The 18,817-nt window shown below is 38.7% G+C and overlaps 2 protein-coding genes across 6 annotated transcripts in view; one reads left to right on the top strand and one right to left on the bottom strand.

Annotated features, from left to right (window-relative positions):
- lrrc9 (leucine rich repeat containing 9) overlaps positions 1 to 7,209 on the bottom strand; it is a 41,342-nt gene extending 34,133 nt beyond the window's left edge. Inside the window, exons 1-6 of one of the 5 annotated variants that reach the window (XR_015852952.1) lie at positions 5,068 to 5,400; positions 3,357 to 3,434; positions 653 to 871; positions 432 to 572; positions 293 to 356; positions 138 to 208 (exon numbers count right to left, since the gene is read on the bottom strand). Coding sequence is in view for 4 of the 5 variants with exons in the window: in XM_088355166.1 (XP_088211292.1) it covers positions 138 to 208; positions 293 to 356; positions 432 to 572; positions 653 to 871; positions 3,357 to 3,434; positions 5,068 to 5,178 (684 nt within the window). In the remaining variant the exon portion in view is untranslated. Of the gene's footprint in view, positions 1 to 137; positions 209 to 292; positions 357 to 431; positions 573 to 652; positions 872 to 3,356; positions 3,435 to 3,667; positions 3,813 to 5,067; positions 5,401 to 7,081 lie in introns of those variants that run through there. The other 4 variants (XM_088355169.1, XM_088355166.1, XM_088355167.1 and 1 more) reach the window with 4 other exon arrangements.
- rtn1a (reticulon 1a) overlaps positions 7,108 to 18,817 on the top strand; it is a 36,992-nt gene continuing 25,282 nt past the window's right edge. Inside the window, exon 1 of the mRNA XM_088355172.1 lies at positions 7,108 to 7,514. Within this exon, the coding sequence (XP_088211298.1) occupies positions 7,337 to 7,514 (178 nt within the window). The 5' untranslated portion in view covers positions 7,108 to 7,336. The remainder of the gene's footprint in view (positions 7,515 to 18,817) is intronic.

Below are 18,817 nucleotides of genomic sequence, written 5' to 3'. Positions count from 1 at the left end.
TTATCATAGGAAGGTGCTAAATAATACACATCTTCTTAAAATAACTAATCCATCCATTGGACAATTTTCGTGTGGCACACTGATTCAGAAACAAAAAAATTAACAAACATTTATGTCTTCATTTTTGGTCACTTCACCTTAAAGGAGCTGATCTTGTTGCCGGACAGATTGAGAGTGTGAAGTTTGACATTGTTGACAAGAGTGTTGCCTGAAAAGTTGCAGACGGATACAAAAAAAAATGCTGGGTTTCTGTTTTCTCCTCAACTTTACAAGAGAAGAGAAAATAGCTCACCAATTCTGTGGATGTTGTTGTTAGCGAGGTTTAGATCTTTTAGGTTCTTAAGAGTATCCAAGCCCTTAAGGAGGATGAACAATATTATTTTCATACAGACGATTAGGGTTAAAAAACAAACTTTAAAGATTTGGCAAACCTGTATCTGTGATATATAATTATTGTTGAGCCACAGGACCTCTATCCCCACATGCAATTTTAAATTCTTGATTTCACTTATTTTATTATCATACAAGTAGAGTTTCTTCAAATCTGGACAATGATGCACTCCTGAAATTTTCTGTCAGAGAAAAAAGTAGCAGAACTCAGAGCACATTTTGTCTGAATTCCAAGCGATACAAAGGTAGAGAAGAAACTCACAGTCACTTTACACTCGACTACCCATAGCTCTTGGAGTAACGGAGAGCTTTCCAATCCCTCGATGCGTTTGATGTTCTGCCCCACTATTTGAAGCTGGCGAAGCTTCGGGAAGTAGGAGAGGCCGACCATCCGAGGGAAACCGCTCAGAATGACTTCCAGGGAGGTGACACTGGACGCCTCTTCAGCTAGGTCGTCGTAGGAAATTCCATTGGCTACACACTGTTGGGGAACAGACAACATGTTTAGCGTAAGATGCAATAGCTTTGCCCCTCTGGCCATTAGACTGTTGCACAATCAATTCCACATATGGAAAACCTACACATCTTCTAAATCTGTGCATGTTTCTTTTCCTTGTATTGCTGGCAGTTATCAAATCACTTTGCCAGTCATTGCACATGTGCAAATCTTTTCTCCCTTGCACTTCATACTCTAATGTATTGTACTGTGAGAATTATGTTTACCAGAATGCCCATTTTTGCACATCTATTCCAGATTCTCCTCTTGCAGTAAAGTACAGTATTCATATGGCTAAAATTATTTATCTACGATTGCACACTCCTGGATTTGATGAACTTTTATATTTTGCTAAAACTGCAGGTAAGATTCATAACCTTTTTTTTCCGTCTACATGTGGATCTCATTCAACACACGTATCTCGAACGAGAAGGATGCTTTTCACACTGCTCCGTGTTCTTGTGTGATGATGTGATTAATATTACATCTACCATAAAACCTTGTAGTAAAAATTTGATTACACGATTTGATTAATGTGAATTGACAGTGTCAACCTTCACACTCTCAATTTATCCGGCAACAAGATCAGCTCCTTCAAGGTGAGGTGACCAAAAATGAAGAGATAAATGTTTGTTAAAATTTTTGTTTCTCAATCAGTGTGCCCCCGAAATTGTCCAAAATTAAGACAAAAAATTCTCAAAGTTACTTAATATTTTTTGCTTTAACTGACTTTTGTGCTTAAAAAATAAAAACAATGTTTCACTGGGAAATCATTTTCCCAAGTATAATTTCTCTTAGGGAGATGTTGTGTATTATTTAGCGCCTTCCTGTGATAAAATGTCCTTGATCCCACCCAAAAAACTATTGGTTGGAGTTTTTCTTTGCCCTCGTGTAGGTTTTAGATCAGGGGATTGTGTAACAATGGTCTGTAGTTTGCAATAATCTGTGGTCTGTGCAGACCTTTGAGACTCCTTGTGATTAAGGGCTAAGCAAATAAAAATGACTTGACTTGAAAAATGTATGGACTGTCAGGGGTACGGGCTACGGCTTTTTCCCCATCAGCCCTTTTTTTCCTTATTTTTTTCGTTTTCCATTATCGGCACTGCTTATCATCATTGCTTATACTCATTAGGGTTGCAGGGATGCTGGAGCCCATCCCAGCTACCTTCAGACCCACTGGACATCCTGAACTGGTTGCCAGCCAATCACAGGGGACACAGAGACAGACTACTCACTCGCTCATTCACACCTAGGGACAATTCAAACCGGCCAATTAACCTGACATGCATGTTTTTAGAATGTGGGAGGAAGCTGGAGAGTCCGGAGGAAACCCACGCAAGCACGGGGAGAACATGCAAACTCCGCACAGGAGGATTCGATCTCATGACCTCAGAACTGTGCCGCGGACGTGCTAACCACTCAGCCGCCGTGCCGCCTTCCTACTGTTTTGTCAGTTGTTAATCAAAATTAATGATTTTGAATTAATTGTTACCCTGTATCTGATGATCTGATGGAAAAAAATCAATGACTAAGTACAGGGTGTTTTAAAAATAGTATATACTTTGAGATGTAAATATCACAGAATGTACATAATGAATGTAAATGACATTAAAAAAATAATCATGTTAAAGATGATAAAACAAATTCTTCCAAATCTGAATGACATTCAAAAGCATGTGGATTATTTGAATGATTTCAAAAATGTTCAACATGCGCACCGCCTGAGACATGGCATAAGCCAAGTCGATAATCTAGCTCCTGCCAAACAAGCTGAAGCATATTTTGGGGAACAATCCCCGGCATGTTACTATCTTTTTTCGTTTTATAGACAAATGTTTTTCCAAAAGACAATAAGACAAAAGCATTGACTAATGTAGACAACTTGAATTAAGCCATTAAAAAAATGCAAAATTTTTAACAATTTTGAATTAATCTCTCATGTTATAGTTCCCTGAAAACAACCTGTACATTTCTTTGCAAAGTTAAAAAGTTGCTCTTCAAATTAAGGTATTAAATCATCAAACTCTTTGGTAAATAAAAAAAATTTTTGCATTAAAGGGCGGCATTAACTCAGGAGGTAGAGCGCTTGTTTTGGGATCAAGAGGAGGTCACTGGTTCAATTCTCGAAGTGTCCTTGGGCAATACACTGAATCCCTAATGCCCTTGATAGCAGGTAGTTGCCTTGCATGGCTGATGCCACTATCGGATAGTTAGTGTGTAAAAGGGGAAAGTGTGAAGCACAATGTAAAGCGCTTTGGGAGGTCTTCAGTGACTTGAAAAGTGCTATATAAATGCATTTACACATTTACACAAATGATCGTCTTGTGAGTTAGAACTGGGTTACGCATATAATTATTATAATGATGAATCCTTAATATTCAAAACACCCAGTATCTATGAATCTAAAAAATAATAAAACTTACTTCACGTTCAGTCACAAGATTAAAAAAAGTGATTTTAAAATACTGACCAGATCTCTGACCACCTCATCTTCATAAAATGGCTTTTCGAATTGTTTTACCGCACCCTTCTTCTGAGTTGACTGCATCTGATGAAGCAAAGATAAAAATGCAGGGTCATTTTTTTGCACAATCTACTGCCATTCCAAATCACTTACTCTACTGTGGCTTTTTAATGTGAATGCATTAAAATGAGACAATAATACAAAAAAAAAAAATCTAGCTAAGATTACAAGAGAGCCAATAAAATACTCCCTAAGTGTTTAATTTATGAAAATATTTTATTATTTGTAACAAAAAAAAACCAATCAATTTAATTTACTTAGCCGTTTAGCGTCAAACATCATAAGAAGACGGTGGCTCCCAGCTTTTTCAGTTTACCATCACATGATCCCTCAAGAGTAAATACGTGTCTACTTCTAAGATATATTTGTAGTGGACTTGCTGCACCGGTGTAAATCAAGTGAATAAATACATGCAGGCGTCACAAGCGATAACGCTCTTAGCGTCATCAAAACGTGCAACAAGTTTCCATGACAACGGAAGGAATTGTCATGACGCCATGTGCTGGTACACCTGGAGAGTGACGTAAGGCGCAAGGTAATGTTCGGAATTTGCAGTCAATTGACTTTTCTCATTTGCATATTCGCCAAAACTACCGTTTTATGCGTTAGACTCCCAGTTTTCTCCCTTGAAAACGCCTAGAGATTTTTTTTTAAATGTACCTTTTTTTTTCTTAAATTTAAACAACAATAAATACAATCTTGACTAGAAACTAGTGTTTGTTTATCTTGAAGCAGACTTTGTGCGTGAATAAGCAACTTTAACAGTTTATCTTACATTTCCGTTTTGGTGAAAGTTTTTCACTTCCGGTTTTAAACAAGCCCTTTTTTAATATTCCCGAGATGGATTTCATACCTGTCAACCGCAGCCAACTGCCCCCCTTATTTATGATTGTTATACCCCTTATCAAGTCAAGTCAAGTCATTTTTATTTGTATAGCCCTTAATCACAAAGTCTCAAAGGGATAATAAAACTTACAGACACAATGCAGCACCTATTAGACACATTATATAGAGGACCATTTGAGTAAATGAGTACAGACTAAGGGCGAGTCTGAATATGTACTGTAAAAACTAAGATCATGTGTGTGTGTGTGAACACGTTTATTTTATTTACAAAATAAACAACAACAAAATAATTCTTTCAACATCATTCTTGGTCCTTGCCCCACTTGTAGTAAATTCAGTGTTGAATATTATACCAAGCAGTATTTTTAAAAAATGGTATACGGCGTTCTCAATTTGAAATTATCCCAAAACGTATAAAATACTAAGAAAACAAAAATTGACAGGTATGGGATTGTCTTTCGCATCTAAAATAGAGTTCGTGATAAAATCTACCGCTATTTAATGTGAAAAAGTTGGCATGTTTGTCAACATAGAAGCGGTCTTTGTAGGCTTAATGAACATGGTGTTGAGTTAATGTTATTTTCATATACTGTACTCGTAAATATTATTCAGAAGTATTTTTCAAAAAGGTATTTCTTGAAATTTTTTATTTGTTAAGACAGTTACACGTTTTGATATCAAAAATCTATATTTGGAGATCCATGATTTATAAAACTGTAGACCATATCGAGGAAAATGTCTATTCCCATCACAACGTTGGAAGTCAGCCTGTATTGCAACTTCGGTAAGCTAAAATAAAAAGAAACCGTACCTGAAAGGAAACACATCCAAGAAAATGATGAAGAAAACAGGAGTAAAATTCTACATTGAGGGTAGATTTGTACCTTGCGTCCAACAAAACTTTTGGTCGTCTTGCTGACATGTGTCATGTTTGGCCTCCAGTCAGTCCGGTTGCTAGGAAGCCATTTTGAAAGCCGTCGCTGACAAATTGGCCACGTGAGGGCGCAACACGGCTTTGGTTTCTCACTAGGTTGGTAATTATTAGAATTATTTCCCGTAAAAATGTTTTACTACATCAATAATTGCAGTCAATTCATCAATCTCAGGCACCATGATTAAAGCAGCTCATATTGGGGTACTATGACGTCACCATCAAAGCAAGCAGTGAACTCAAAAGAATCGCGCCGGCTCCACCGGTGATGGGGTTTCTGGTTCATTTTTAGAGATCAGGCTTTTCCGGCTCGGCTCACTGAAAAGAGTCGTCTCTTTCGGCTCCTAAACGGCTCTTCAGATTAGTTTTTGTTTTTGATAATTTGCAAACAAACATTATGCACAAAATTAATTAATTTTGACATTTTATTATGCTAATTTATTATACTAGCGTGTATTGCTTCAATATACAGTGAACATTTACCTCATTTAATCTTTTAAATTGTTTATACTAACAACACAAGGATTACGCCACTCCTATTGACCGGTCACAAGCGCTTTCAAAAAGACAGAGACAGACAGACAGACAGACAGACAGAGAGAGAGAAAGAGAGAGAGAGAGAGAAGGGGAAATGACAGAGAGAGGTAAGGGGAAAAGAGAGAGAGAGATAAGAGTACAAGATAGAGAGATAAGGGAAATAGGGAAAGGGAGAGAAAGAGAAAAAGAGATAAGAGTAAAATATAGAGAGATAAAGGAAAGAGAAAGAGAGAAAGAGAGGAGAGGTAAAGAGAGAGAGATTAGGGGAATAGAGAAATATAGAGAGAATGAGAGATAGATAGAGAGAGAGAGAGAGGAGATAGAAAGAAAGAGAAAGTGGGAGAACAAAGGAGTAAAAAAAGAAGGAGTTAGAAGGAATGAGGAATAGAGTGAAAACTAAGAGGGTGAGAGAGAGGGAAAGAGAATGAGATAGACAGGAAGAAAAACAAGAGAGAACGAGCAAGAGTAAAAAAGAGAGGGAAAAAAGAAAGACGGTAAGAAAAAGTGATAGAAGAGGACGAAAGAGAAAGGAGAAGTGAGGGATAGAGTAAGAAAGTAAAACAATGAGAAAGAGAGCAAAAGAGAGAACAAGAGAGAAAGAAAAAGTGTGACTTTAAGGTGTGTTGTTTCTGTACTAGAATTTTGGGATTTTTTTTTTACATATTACTTATGTCTTTTTTATTGATCTTCACTATGTTGTGTGTGTTGTTACCCAATGCTAATCTGTTGCACCTTGGGCATCCTGGAAGCAGGATTATCACTTGGAGAATAAAAAAGAGAGAAAGGCAGAACACAGACAGAGGGAAAAAGAAAGAACGGAAGGGATGTGAGAGGGAGAAAAAAAGAAGACGACAAGAGAAACAGAGAAAAAGAATGAGAAAGAAAGAGTCGGGTAGGGGGGAAACAGCAAGAGATAGAAAAAAGAAAAGGAGTGAGAGATAGAGAAAGTGAGAGGGAGAAGATAAATAGAAAGAAAGAAAGAAAGAAAGGGAAACAGAAAGAAAAAGAGAGAAATAATTACAGGGGTCTAGATATAGAGAGATGGAAAGAGAAAAAGAAAGAGCAAGATAAAGAGAGGTGGAGAGAGAAATAGAGAGGCAGGGAGAAAATGAGGGAGAGCAAGAGAGAAAGAGGCAGAGAAAAAAGAAAGCGGGATGAAGAAAGGGAAGTGGAGAGCGAAAAGTGAGAAATAGAGAGAAAGGGAGAAAAATAGGTATAACAAGATAGAGAGGAAGGAAGAGAGAGACGAGATATATATGAAAAAGACAGGACAAGGAAGAGTCAGAGATATTCATGAGAGAGAAAAGAAAGAGGGTGACAAAAAAGAGACTGAGCTAGCATTTCGAAGGAAGCCGACCTCCTATCGGTTTGGAGACTGCTCCTGTCGATCGCTTTCAAGAGTCAGTTCACAACACCGTTTCGTTCGCCAACGACAGCTCACTAGGCTGCACTCCTGCTGCTCCAGGACCAATCGCGCCGCCTCACCCGGGGACGCGTCCACGCACACACGGCTTGACAGACGTCGCATTGCCGCGTGATTAAGCAAAAAAATAAAATAAATAATAATAAAGCCAGCCCAGCACCGCACGAAACCCGCACACTCGACGTGAGCATGTCCGGCGAGGAGCTCGGACCGGACTCCAAGTGGTTCGGCGACGACTACGGTCTGAATTTCGGCGGCGAAGTGAAGCCGAAAAGAAGCGAGCTCACCGAAGACCTGGATCGACAATTTCGCCCGTACCAGGACGTTGGGGATAGACCCCCCGTTGCCATGGAAACTGCATCTACAGGTAAGACCGCCTCATATGACTAAAATTCATAAACAGAAGGTTCCTTCAGTCACATCAAATCCCTCCCCCGCGTAAACAACGCCTGTTTAAATGTCTCGTTCAATTAATGGACGAGGGCTTTTGCAGCACTTCGCATCAACTGACTTCACTGCTGCAGGCCTGAATGCACATTGAATCACAGAACACGAGGTTGCCTTCAGAGCATGGGAAAGTGTCAAATCTGAACATTTCTGTAAAGACAATTTATCAGGCCCATTGTACTGACAGAATCGGCCGCATTAGTTCCCTTACATACTGACTGATCTGTCTCAGAAGAGCACCCCCATTATCATATACAAATCATCAACTAACTACCAAGTTTTCAGCAGAAATGCTTATTATAATATAAAACGGCAGTATGGATAGATTACAATACTCATAACCTGTACAACTAAACTAAGAAAGAAAAACAATTCGAGAGGCGTGGTCTAAATAAGTGAAATTATGCAGTTACATAAGTGTGCACACCCACTTATAACTGGGGCGTGGCTGGCTTCACATTGTAACGAAATCAAAGTCAGCATACCTATGCCATCCCGTTTAATGGGGCATTAGGATTAAATTGTGGTAAAACCAACTTCAAAAACATTAGAGTACAGTAATGAGATGAATGATCATACAAACAAGATTTTTTTTCAGTAAGCTTAGGTCAAGAATTTTGTATGTAGTTTTTTTTTTTTTTTTTTAACAAAACAAGCCTCACCTAGAGGATTTTGACATGGTTGTCCACCATCTCGCTGCTACGTTTACCCAAAGACTTATAACACCTTATGCTTGAGTGCTGGAAAGTCAGACAGGTCGAGGCAAGTTAATGAGAACTATGTTGAAGTTTGTGTTCTTCCTTATACCAGCTCAGTAGCCTAGATGGTAAGGCGCCCGCTTTGAGACTGGGAGGTCGGTGGTTCGCGCCCCGGCCGAGTCATTCCTAAGACTTAAAAAGTGGTCGGCGGCGCCCTCTGTAGGCTGCGGCTGCATCGGCTCGCTACAACGGGTCAGGTGCAATCGACATTTCGTTCTGTGTACATTGTTACACAGAATGACAATACAAGGAAATTATTATTATTATTATTATTATTATTGTGCTTAATTGTGGCACTTGCTTTTAGCTGAACTACAGAATACAGCGACATCTCGTGGTTAATTATTAGAACGTCCCTTTAAAGTGTTTCATTCCAAATGATAAGAGTTGTAGTTGGATAGTAGCTGACAATTTTCTTTGCAGTCCATCATTCTACTTTGGGGCAGGTTTGCTTATTCTGGAACAATGGAGGGGATAAGTGGCGTGCACAGATACACACTAGGTGGTGCTAGATCTTCTGCCCCTGTTGAAAAAAGTGCCCCATTCCAAATGTTTGTTTTGTTAATTTAAATAAAGTTTACTGGGTGTCATGATTACTGATTTAGATCACCTGTGCCCGCTCATTTGGTGCCAGCCGCTGCGGGCTACCTGATTGGTTCCGTCCTTTTTTAAGCCCCAACTTGTCACTCTCTGTTTGTCAGTCTGTCAGCGAACCTCTGTTGTTACAAGGCAAGCATTTTGACCCTGACTCCCGCCTGTCCCGTTTTTCCACCTGTCCGTTCCTGGTCTCCCTGTTTGTCTCCGGCTATGACCTGTTTTCAATCACGACCACGTCTGCTCTCCCGTCCCAGCTTACGACCTGTTTTTTGATCCCAAACACGTTTTTGCTCTCCTATCCCGGCTTTCAACCTGTTTTTCCTTCCCTGACACCGCCATCTCCTGCTACCGAAGATCCACTTCCGTATTTGGATCAAGATCTGATTGCGAGAGCGACTTGCTTCCCGTGTCCAGAAGGCACCGGATCGCGGGCGCTGCCTTTCCTCTTTCTACCTAATAAATTTGTGGTTAACGATACGCATTTGGGTCCTGATTCCGTTCTGGTCGTGACACTGAGGTTGTGAGAGGATTTCAGAAAAGTTGCACTATTAACTTAGTGCAGATTGTTGTTTGCACAAAAAAAAAACACGGGAAAATATTTTTTGTATGTTAAACTGATCCCATTTTGTCCGTTTCAGCTCAAATCTAGATCGTCTCGGTCATTGGTAGCAGACGTCATTGTAGGTTGTTAATATCGTTGCGGTATTCTACATTTCTACATAGGATGTCCTTCCGTGAGTAAATCGGTGTTGCGTTGTAAGGTTGATTATTGATTAATTAGGGTAATTGTAATCATTAATAAGGGGAGCGAGTGGTTGAGGTTGACAGGAATGGTAATTGAACATTTTCGATCCAGGATAAGCATGTTGTTACCGTCATATGAAAACAACTTTGCTAAAAGTTCCTTTTTCAGGAATACATGTATTATTCCCGCAAAAACTGAATCGACAGATTTGTATTATTTTTAGCATGAAAGTAAATATTCAATAAATATTGACGGATTGAGAAAACATCTCCTGATAAAATAACCACTGAGGGATGATTTATTTGACCAACAAACAAAAAGGATTTTAGAGATAAATGTGTCTGTTTTATCTTTAAAGTCAAACTGCCTTCAGAAGTCTTGTATGTCAGAATGGTTTATCTTTATATTAACTGTACACCTTTATAAGCAAATGCAAATATGATCCAAATCGCTACTTTTTTGTTTCCTTTGACACTTTCAAAAAATGCATATCACAGGGAAAATTACTATTAATTCAATACAGCAGGCAGTATTCAAACACCATTTAAGGATTGATTGAGTAAGCAGTCGATTGAGAAAATAACTGAAAAACAATAGAAATGTTTAGTGAAACTATTTTTCCTTGACAAAGATGTTAAACTGTTTCTTTTTCTAGTTTGGGGCTCACTGTTGGGGCGAGATAAAAATGGTGCTTGGCACTTTTCATCCACGAATTTGCTGAAAAATTCATGAGATGTGAAAAAAATAAAGAAAAAAGGCCTGGCTTTCTGCCTTGGCGGCTCCTGTCATTTCCCCTTCACTAGCTGTCACTAATACTAGTCAAGTCATGTTTATTTGTATAGCCCTTAATCACAAAGAGTCAAAGGGCTGCACAGATTATTGCAACCTACAGACTATTATGACACCATCCCCTGATCTAAAACCAACATGAGGGCAAGGAAAAACTCAAAAACCTCAACATGAGGAAAATGAATAAACCTTGAGAAGGGGCCCCACATAGGCAATCCCCATTTCAGGATGACCAGGCTGCAATATATGCTGTAATAACAATGAATACACGGATATCATCAACATAAAATATAGGCAGGGTTGGATAGGGTTACTTTAACTTGATTACTTTCAATTACATTTGGATTACTCCAATACCAAATATGCTAATAAAAGACAAAATAAACTAAATATGAATAAAATGATGACTCCGACGTGGTAAGCTTTCTCTCCTGGCTTTGATCTCTTTTATTTGCGGCAAAACTAACATAAAATGCGACAGAAACAAAATGAAAATAAATCCAAACAGCTTGCCATATCATTTTTGCCGTTACATGTATTCCGTTACTCCCCAAGCCTGCACAAAATTTAGTAATTTTATCGGCTATAGATAGAAGTGTGTTTTAACCTAGATTTAAACAATTCCACTGAGGTTGCAGATCGAATCTCAGGGAGAAGAGCATTCCACAGCACCAGGGCCCGAATGGAGAACGCTCTTGAACCTGTGGATCTCTTCTTGGCTCTTGGGATCACTAGTAGACCAGCATTTTCAGAACAAAGGCTCCGGACAGGAACATACGTAGGGGGGAATTAAATCTGAAAGATATGAGGGAGGAAGTCCATGCATGATTTTGTATACTACCAACAGAACCTTAAAATCACATTTTAAGATAACAGGGAGCCAATGCAGGTTAGCTAAAATCGAGGTAATGTGGTCAAACTTTCTTGTCTTAGTTCAAAGCCTCGCTGCAGCATTTTGTACCCGCTGAAGGCTCTTGATTTTGGACTTCGGGAGACCGGAGAGTAGTGCATTACAGTAACCGAGACAGAAGTTAACAAACGCATGAATTATAATCTCCACATCCGACTGAGGCAGCATAGGGCAAATTTTAACAATGTTGCGAAGATGGAAAAAAAGCTGTTCTAGTAATAGTCTTAACTTGTGTTTGAAAGGACAGATTGGGAAACATGTTTGGGAGTAAAAGCCCACATTAAACCCTAACCTCACATTTGCATATTTTGCTTTTTTTTTATTACAGTGTAAATTTTTTGGAACCTTATTTAAATGCCTTTTATTCTGCATGTTATAGAGCAGGGGTGACGAACACGTGGCTCTAGAGCGGCATGCGGCTCTTGGCCAATAAGAATGCGGCTCTTTGCCTCATCTTATTTTCTATATACTCTGGCTCTTTGCCTTGTTTCATGTTTAGGTTTTTTTGTGTGTATTGAGGGTGGACAATTTCCTTGAAATCAACACAAGAACAATACTTGTTGTATTGTAAGGAGAGGAGTGTGTTATGGGAAATAATGTGTTTTTAATTGTGTGTGTTTGTGTGTGTCTGTCTGTCATGGCAGGTCAGTGCGAGGTGTGGCTCTTTGACTCTCACAGTTAAAAATTTCGTCTCTTTGTGTCAAACGTGTTCGCCACCCCTGCTATAGAGGGTATTTTTGTATTCTATATCTCTTATTTCATTGTATTTTTTAACATGAGGATACTGCTGGAAATGTGAATTTCCCCACGGGGATGAATAAAGTTCCTATCTATCTATCTACATCTGTCTGTCTGTCCGTCCATCCATCCATCACATTGACAGAGAAGTAAAAAAAAAAAAAAGACAATGCAGTACTGCAAAAACACGAATATGAGCGATGTCTGTGAGACCGTGCATGCATATCTGACCACACTGTGTTAAATACAAAGCAGACAATACATCTCCTGACTTGATGAGTCAGACAATGTCGTCATTGGGGAAAACAACGGGAGAGGCTGTTGCTTGATTGTCTGTCTCCTTCCATGGGTGCGCCGGGCACTTAGTGGTCTCGGATGAGCCAGCGCCGTGATCTTTGCCGTGTTCCCAAAGGGGTGAGGTTGGACTTAATGGAGGTTGGAGGAGGGATACTATGGGGGTGGATGGAGTCTTGTGATGGAGGTGAAACGTAGGACATGGGAAGTAGGCAAGTGCACTGGGATTATGGATATTTTTTGTCAGGGAGTGATGCAAGGATTTCACAAGATTGTTTATTCGTCGTGTCTTTCCCCCAGTGCTTAAAATAGACTTGAGGTTTGTTGAACGTTTGGAGTCTCGAAAAGACTGATTTTTAACATTTATTCAGACTTTTAGTAAATTAGTCCAGAACAGCAACAGTCGGCAACCACCCGGGCACAGACCGGAAAGAGGCCGCGCAGAAAGAGAAAAATGGAACCTATTTTTTGCGTATACCATATATAGTTGTTTTTTCACCCCAAAAAAATCAAAACATGAGGATTTGCGGTATTTGAGCAATGATTGATCAATTGATAGTTAAAGCTGATCACATTTGCTCGATATAAGATACACCAAATTCTATACACTAAACAAGGAGGGAAGTACACGAGACAGGCATTAGAGTTACCCCCTCAAAGTATTTTTACTCACAGTGCCATGTTGTACAATTTTGCAATGGACCATAATGGGAAATAGTTCATCCGAAACAACGTTGTACTACCTGGCACTATGAGTTAAGATAGAGTAATAATGAAATCAATTCTGAAGCATTTTACTTCATTACAAAGTGGATTGAGGCTAATCATTTTCATTATCATTGTTATTGTTTTTATTACTAATATTATTAATTGGCCGGGCCGTGAGAATAGTGTCAGACATTAAACTGGTTTGCATGACCACTTTGTTGCAGTGTTTCCCAACCTTTTTTCGGCCAAGGCATACTTTTTTCATCAAAAAATCTTGAGGCAGAGTTTCCTACTACAATATATACAAATAAATTCCTGGCAAAGGGATCATGTTCTATTTTAAAGCTTAAATTATCATGTTGCCTAAATTGACACTATCACCGTAGCTCAGGAGGTAAAACAGGTTGTTAATTTTGGTTAACAATTATGTTGTAATTCTGGGGTTAAATATGTTTTAACCTAGTTTTCACATTTTACTATATTTTTGTTTATCTAGAAAAATAACAATTTCTTAAATGAGCTAAATGTAACTGCCAGTGGAATCCAAATTTTTTTACTAGGTTCTAACTTTGTTTTTATTAATTGTTGAAGAAGAAAATAAATAAAATCAGCAACATCATGTGCAAGATTTTTCCCTTTATTTGATTTATTCTTTTTTTGTGCTGTCTTAAATCGCTTCCTAAAAATAGGTTATTGCTTCTTTTCCCTTGAGCAGATGATTACTTAAGAAAAAAATAATGGTAACCTGTTGCCCCGTACTGGAATGGTTGAATGATACATTTACTCAGCTGATCACTAAAAGAAAGCAGAGATACTGAACAAGCGAGAGCAGCACATACTAGAATAGACTACTGTCATAATTACTGTTAATTAAAATAATCCTGGTATTTGCATTGAAACTGTTGTAATATTAAAATAGCATCCCTCCCCTTTTTTGACATGATCGTATAATCTCCTCATTTATAACTTTATCACAAACACTTGTTCTGATCAAGTATCCTCTGCATGCTACATCCAGACGTTGTTTAATGGAAGAGTAGGAGCAGAAATTGGGATGAGTTACAATATTGGAGCCATTATAGAAGCTTATGAATGAAATCCATTAATTTATTAATTAAATACAGTTTTTGGGGGGCTAGTATCAGACAATATCAAGATTGTACAGTATCAGACACCCCAACGTATTTGGAATCAATATCATACAAACTGGGTGGCGCAGTAGATAGCATGCATGAAAGTAAGGAATGTTTCTCATTAAGGATCTGTTTTGTTTTTTTCTTCTCAAAAGATTCCCCCCAAATTAATCCTGAAAATTAACACAATTTTATTACATGCAATTACGGCACCACAGTGATTAGCACGTCCGCGGCACAGTTCTGAGGTCATGAGATCAAACCGCTTGTGTAAAGTTTGCATGTTCTCCCCGTGCTTGCATGGGTTTCCTCCGGGCACTCCGGTTTCTCCCACATTCCAAAAACATGCATGTCTGGTTAATTGCCTGGTTCGAATTGTCCCTAGGTGTGAATAAGCGAGTGAGCTGTGTGTCTCTGTGTGCCCTGTGACTGTGTGGCAACCAGTTCAGGGTGTCCCCTGCCCACTGCCCGAAGATAGCTGGGATGGGCTCCAGCACCCCCGCGGCCCTACTGAGGATAAGCGGTGCAGATAATGGATGGATGGATGGATGATGCAAACTTTCGTATTGTTACTTTGATTGATCTGCTCAGCCTCAGGGATTAGGTATAGGACATATTACTGTCTGTTTACAGTGCTAACGCTAAAGAGGCGGGAAGTAAAATATGAGGCTCGTATCTGTGTTTATAAACCAGCATGGCGCTAGCCAATGCAAATACTAGCGCAAAGTATTGCAACACTTCTCATGGGATTGGAGAACATAAAAGTCCAGCTGCATTGTGTATTTTGGAGGTTGTTTCAGCGACTAAAGGCACTTTAAGAGAGAGTCCGCATTGTTATAAGAGTGAAATCATGAGTTAGATTGACAGTTCTACACACCTCATAATTCATCCATAAATACACCCACCGAAGAAAAAAAAATCAATATTGCATTATAGCCACAGCATCCAAATAGCCTTTATTCAAACTGTTCTGCATTGATTTACCTTAAGCCAACGGAACAATAACATATGCCCTGCGTTGCCTACGGTGATGCTTTTTAACATAATTGCACACCTCCATTGTTTGAGTCCAATACAACTCAAAGCAGTTAAGGATTTTCATCCTATTTGTTTGGCCTTATTGACCTATATGGGAAGGTAACTGCTTTCAAGCGTTGCAGTTGTCATCACCCTCACTTTTTGTTCCTTCTGAGAGATTTGAATGAGATTTCAAGCGGCCAAATCAAGCTAAACTAGAAACCATTTTAAGTTTGAGTTTGGAGATCACTGAATAGGAATTGTATACAGTACTCACTGACCAGCATAGTGACCTTGTATAGTCACAAATTGTTTTATCCTTTGAAGTTAATTTCAATCTGTTAATTGGTCAAAATGCTCACTGGGTATTTTTTCCCTCTAAAAATGCACATCATACACAAAATATTGATTGCATAGTTTTTAAGTCATGCACATTTTTCAGTTTGAGAAGCTATGACTGTTCAGGAAAAAAATTATAACACTACCGTTTTTAACATTACCAACCTCAAAGTATCTCATCTCATCTCATTAGCTGCACCGCTTATCCTCAGTAGGGTTGCGGGGGTGCTGGAGCCCATCCCAGCAATCATCGGGCAGTGGGCAGGTGACACCCTGAACTTGTTGCCAGCCAATCGCAGGGCACACAGGAACATCTTTTTAAAATAAAAACAGCAACTAAAAAGGAATGACTTTTCTTCCTTGACGTCTTTTGTTTAAAATCTGGGTTGTGAGACGGGTAAAACAATAGCAGGAGAGGAGCAGTTCCATTGAGGTTTTTATTACAGAATACTCTGGACACAAATGAGGTACGGTAGCTCAGGAGGTAGAGCGATCGTTTTAGGATTAAGGGATCCCAGTTCGAATCCCGGCTTGTCCGTGTTACATGCCGAAGTGTCCTTGGGTAAGACACTGAACCCCCAATACCCCCAATAAGCAGGTTAGCACCTTACATGGCTGCACAGATCACGGCCGCTATTGGGAAATGTGAAGCACAGTGTAAAGCGCTTTGGGAAGTCATTGATCATTTAATTTCATTTCATGAAGTGCATTCATTTAGCTTATTTAAGTGAAGGAGTTCTACATGACCGAACTAATAAAATGGTTTTAAATAAAGACATTTCCCGATCATAACTATATATTCAGGGAAATATTTTAATATTACAACAGAATAAACTCTTTAAATTAATATTTTTGTTAGAAAGTTTATTATTTATAGTTAAAACAGCTCTGCTGAGAGTTAATCATAATATGTTTTGCCTGCTTGCTTAGAAATTCTCTGCCACAAGGACGCCCCAATTATCATTATTTATACTCTATTCCAGACCTAAGCGCTCCGGTCCTGGAGGGCCATACGTCCTGCCAGATTTTGAAGTTTGCTCTTCTTTAACTCAGGTGATACAAATTATAACCTCGTTAGCAAGCTAGCAAGTGCTCGTTAACGATACTGGTGATTGGAATCACCTGTATTGGATCAGAGAAACCTCAAAAATCATGCAGAACATACGGCCCTCCAGGACCAGAGTGCCCAGGTCTGCTCTATTCTATTGTGCAAATACAATACTGTATGTGTCAGAATATATTTGTATGGAAAGTATTATATAGTTGGATTTTTAAGGGCATGATTTATTCCATGTTCAGGCATTATTGCATCTCCACGAGATGATCCCATTTATTATAATCCATACTCATTGCAAAGCAAAGAAAAAGATGGATTTTAATATGTGTACTTTCAATGCTTGATTTTAGAGCCCATATTGCAACTACTCAATTCTTGATTGAGAATTAGTTTATACTAACAAAGCCTTTGACAAACACAAAGGTTTTCCCTCATCCCACTAAAAATAATCACCACCGACTTATTCAAGCATGATTAATTGCATGAAAATGTTCAGAATTTTTATCATCATAGAAAACTCCCTCCCAAAAGACAGCTTTTTCCTGTATTTATACAGTAGTATAGTTATTTCTCCAGTAAAATAATAAAGCCTTTTGTCTAGTACGTTCAGTATTTTAGCATTTTTCTCTTAACAAATAGAAAAAGAACACTTTAAATCATTATACATATTATATAATATGATTTGGGCATGTTATGTTACTGGCCATAAATACAATTTTGATTTTTTTTTGCTATGGCAGATGATAATCTTCTTTAACATAGTAATGTTCTTTTATTCGAATAGTACCTGCCTTTTTTAACCGAAAAGCATCGATAGAAATAAATCTGCATTGACCAGCGGACAAACATTCGCCCTGATTCACAAAGCTTTTTGCCTGCCAAAAAGACAGATTTTTACATTTTAACTTGAAAGTCTTTCAATCAGGATTAACAAATTCCCGGCATATTCTCTGAATGGCAAATAAAGCGCAGATGGCCTTCATGAGATTGAACATTAGCTTGACAGATTACTTTCCACAAGGTCGTGGAGTGAAATCAACCTCCTGAAAGCTAACACTGCAGTCGAGAAGGTCTGGGATGGAGTAATTGAATCGTCCCTGAGCTGCGCCTTTGTTGCTTCCTTTTAAAGATAGACAAAAAGGGGAAATCAATTTATGGATATCTTTTTTGTTTTCGGGAAATTTTGAAAGGGGGAACATTTTATATACCGGTAATTTGTTTGAGTTATTTTTCCTTTTATATAACACTGCACCCTTTCAGTGATACTAATTACAGTGCCTGGCCTCTGCAAAAACTTTGACATATTGCCATTTTTCAGGCTTCAAACTTATAGATGAAAAAATGAAAATATTTTTTAAGAATCAACGTGTGACATAATCATGAAAATAAACCAAATTCATTCAACATATTATACTGTGGGGAAGCACGGTGGATGGGTGGTTAGAACGCAGCTTCAGTGTGGAGATCCAGGGTTCAATTTCAGCTACCGCACCCTCCCTGCGCGAAGTTTGCATGTTCTCCCCGTGCCTTTGTAGGTTTCCTCCAGGCACTCCAGTTTCTTACAACTTTCCAAAAACATGCGTGTCAGCTTGATTGCCCGGTCCAATTGTTCCTAGGTGTGAATTAGCGAGTGAGTTGTCTGTCTCTATGTGCCCTGCAACCTGCTGGCATCCCCCGCAACCCTAGTGAGGATAAGTGGTGTGGAAAATGGATGAGTAGATATTGTATTGTGCTAAAAAATGGGAAAAAAAGAAAGAAAAGTAGGCGTTGCAAAAATATATGACCCTATTTGAGTTAAAACTTTAGAGAACCTCAGTTTGCTGCGATCACAGCCACAAGTCTTCTTAGATAGATAGATGATAGATACTTTATTCATCCCCGTAGGGAAATTCACACTTCCAGCAGTATCTTTGTGTTGAAAATAAAACAATAATAAAGAAAAAAGGAATATAATACATAACTACCCAATGTAATGTGGTGATATAGAGTATTTAAATAGTGCTACATAAAATACACACTGTAATAAAAATAGGTTAATATGCAATGTGGGGGTGTGGTCTAATGTGGGCTTTTACTCCCCCGTGGGTTTTTGGCTTTGTCTCTAGAAATTTTGCACATTTTGACACAGTAATATTTAA

Source organism: Urocampus carinirostris, chromosome 15 (genome assembly GCF_059441175.1).
Source record: "Urocampus carinirostris isolate Australia breed hairy pipefish chromosome 15, RoL_Ucar_1.0, whole genome shotgun sequence".
Lineage (NCBI taxonomy): Eukaryota > Metazoa > Chordata > Actinopteri > Syngnathiformes > Syngnathidae > Urocampus > Urocampus carinirostris.
The sequence above is the reverse complement of the archived record's forward strand: the minus strand, read 5'-3'. Positions and strand labels throughout refer to the sequence as shown.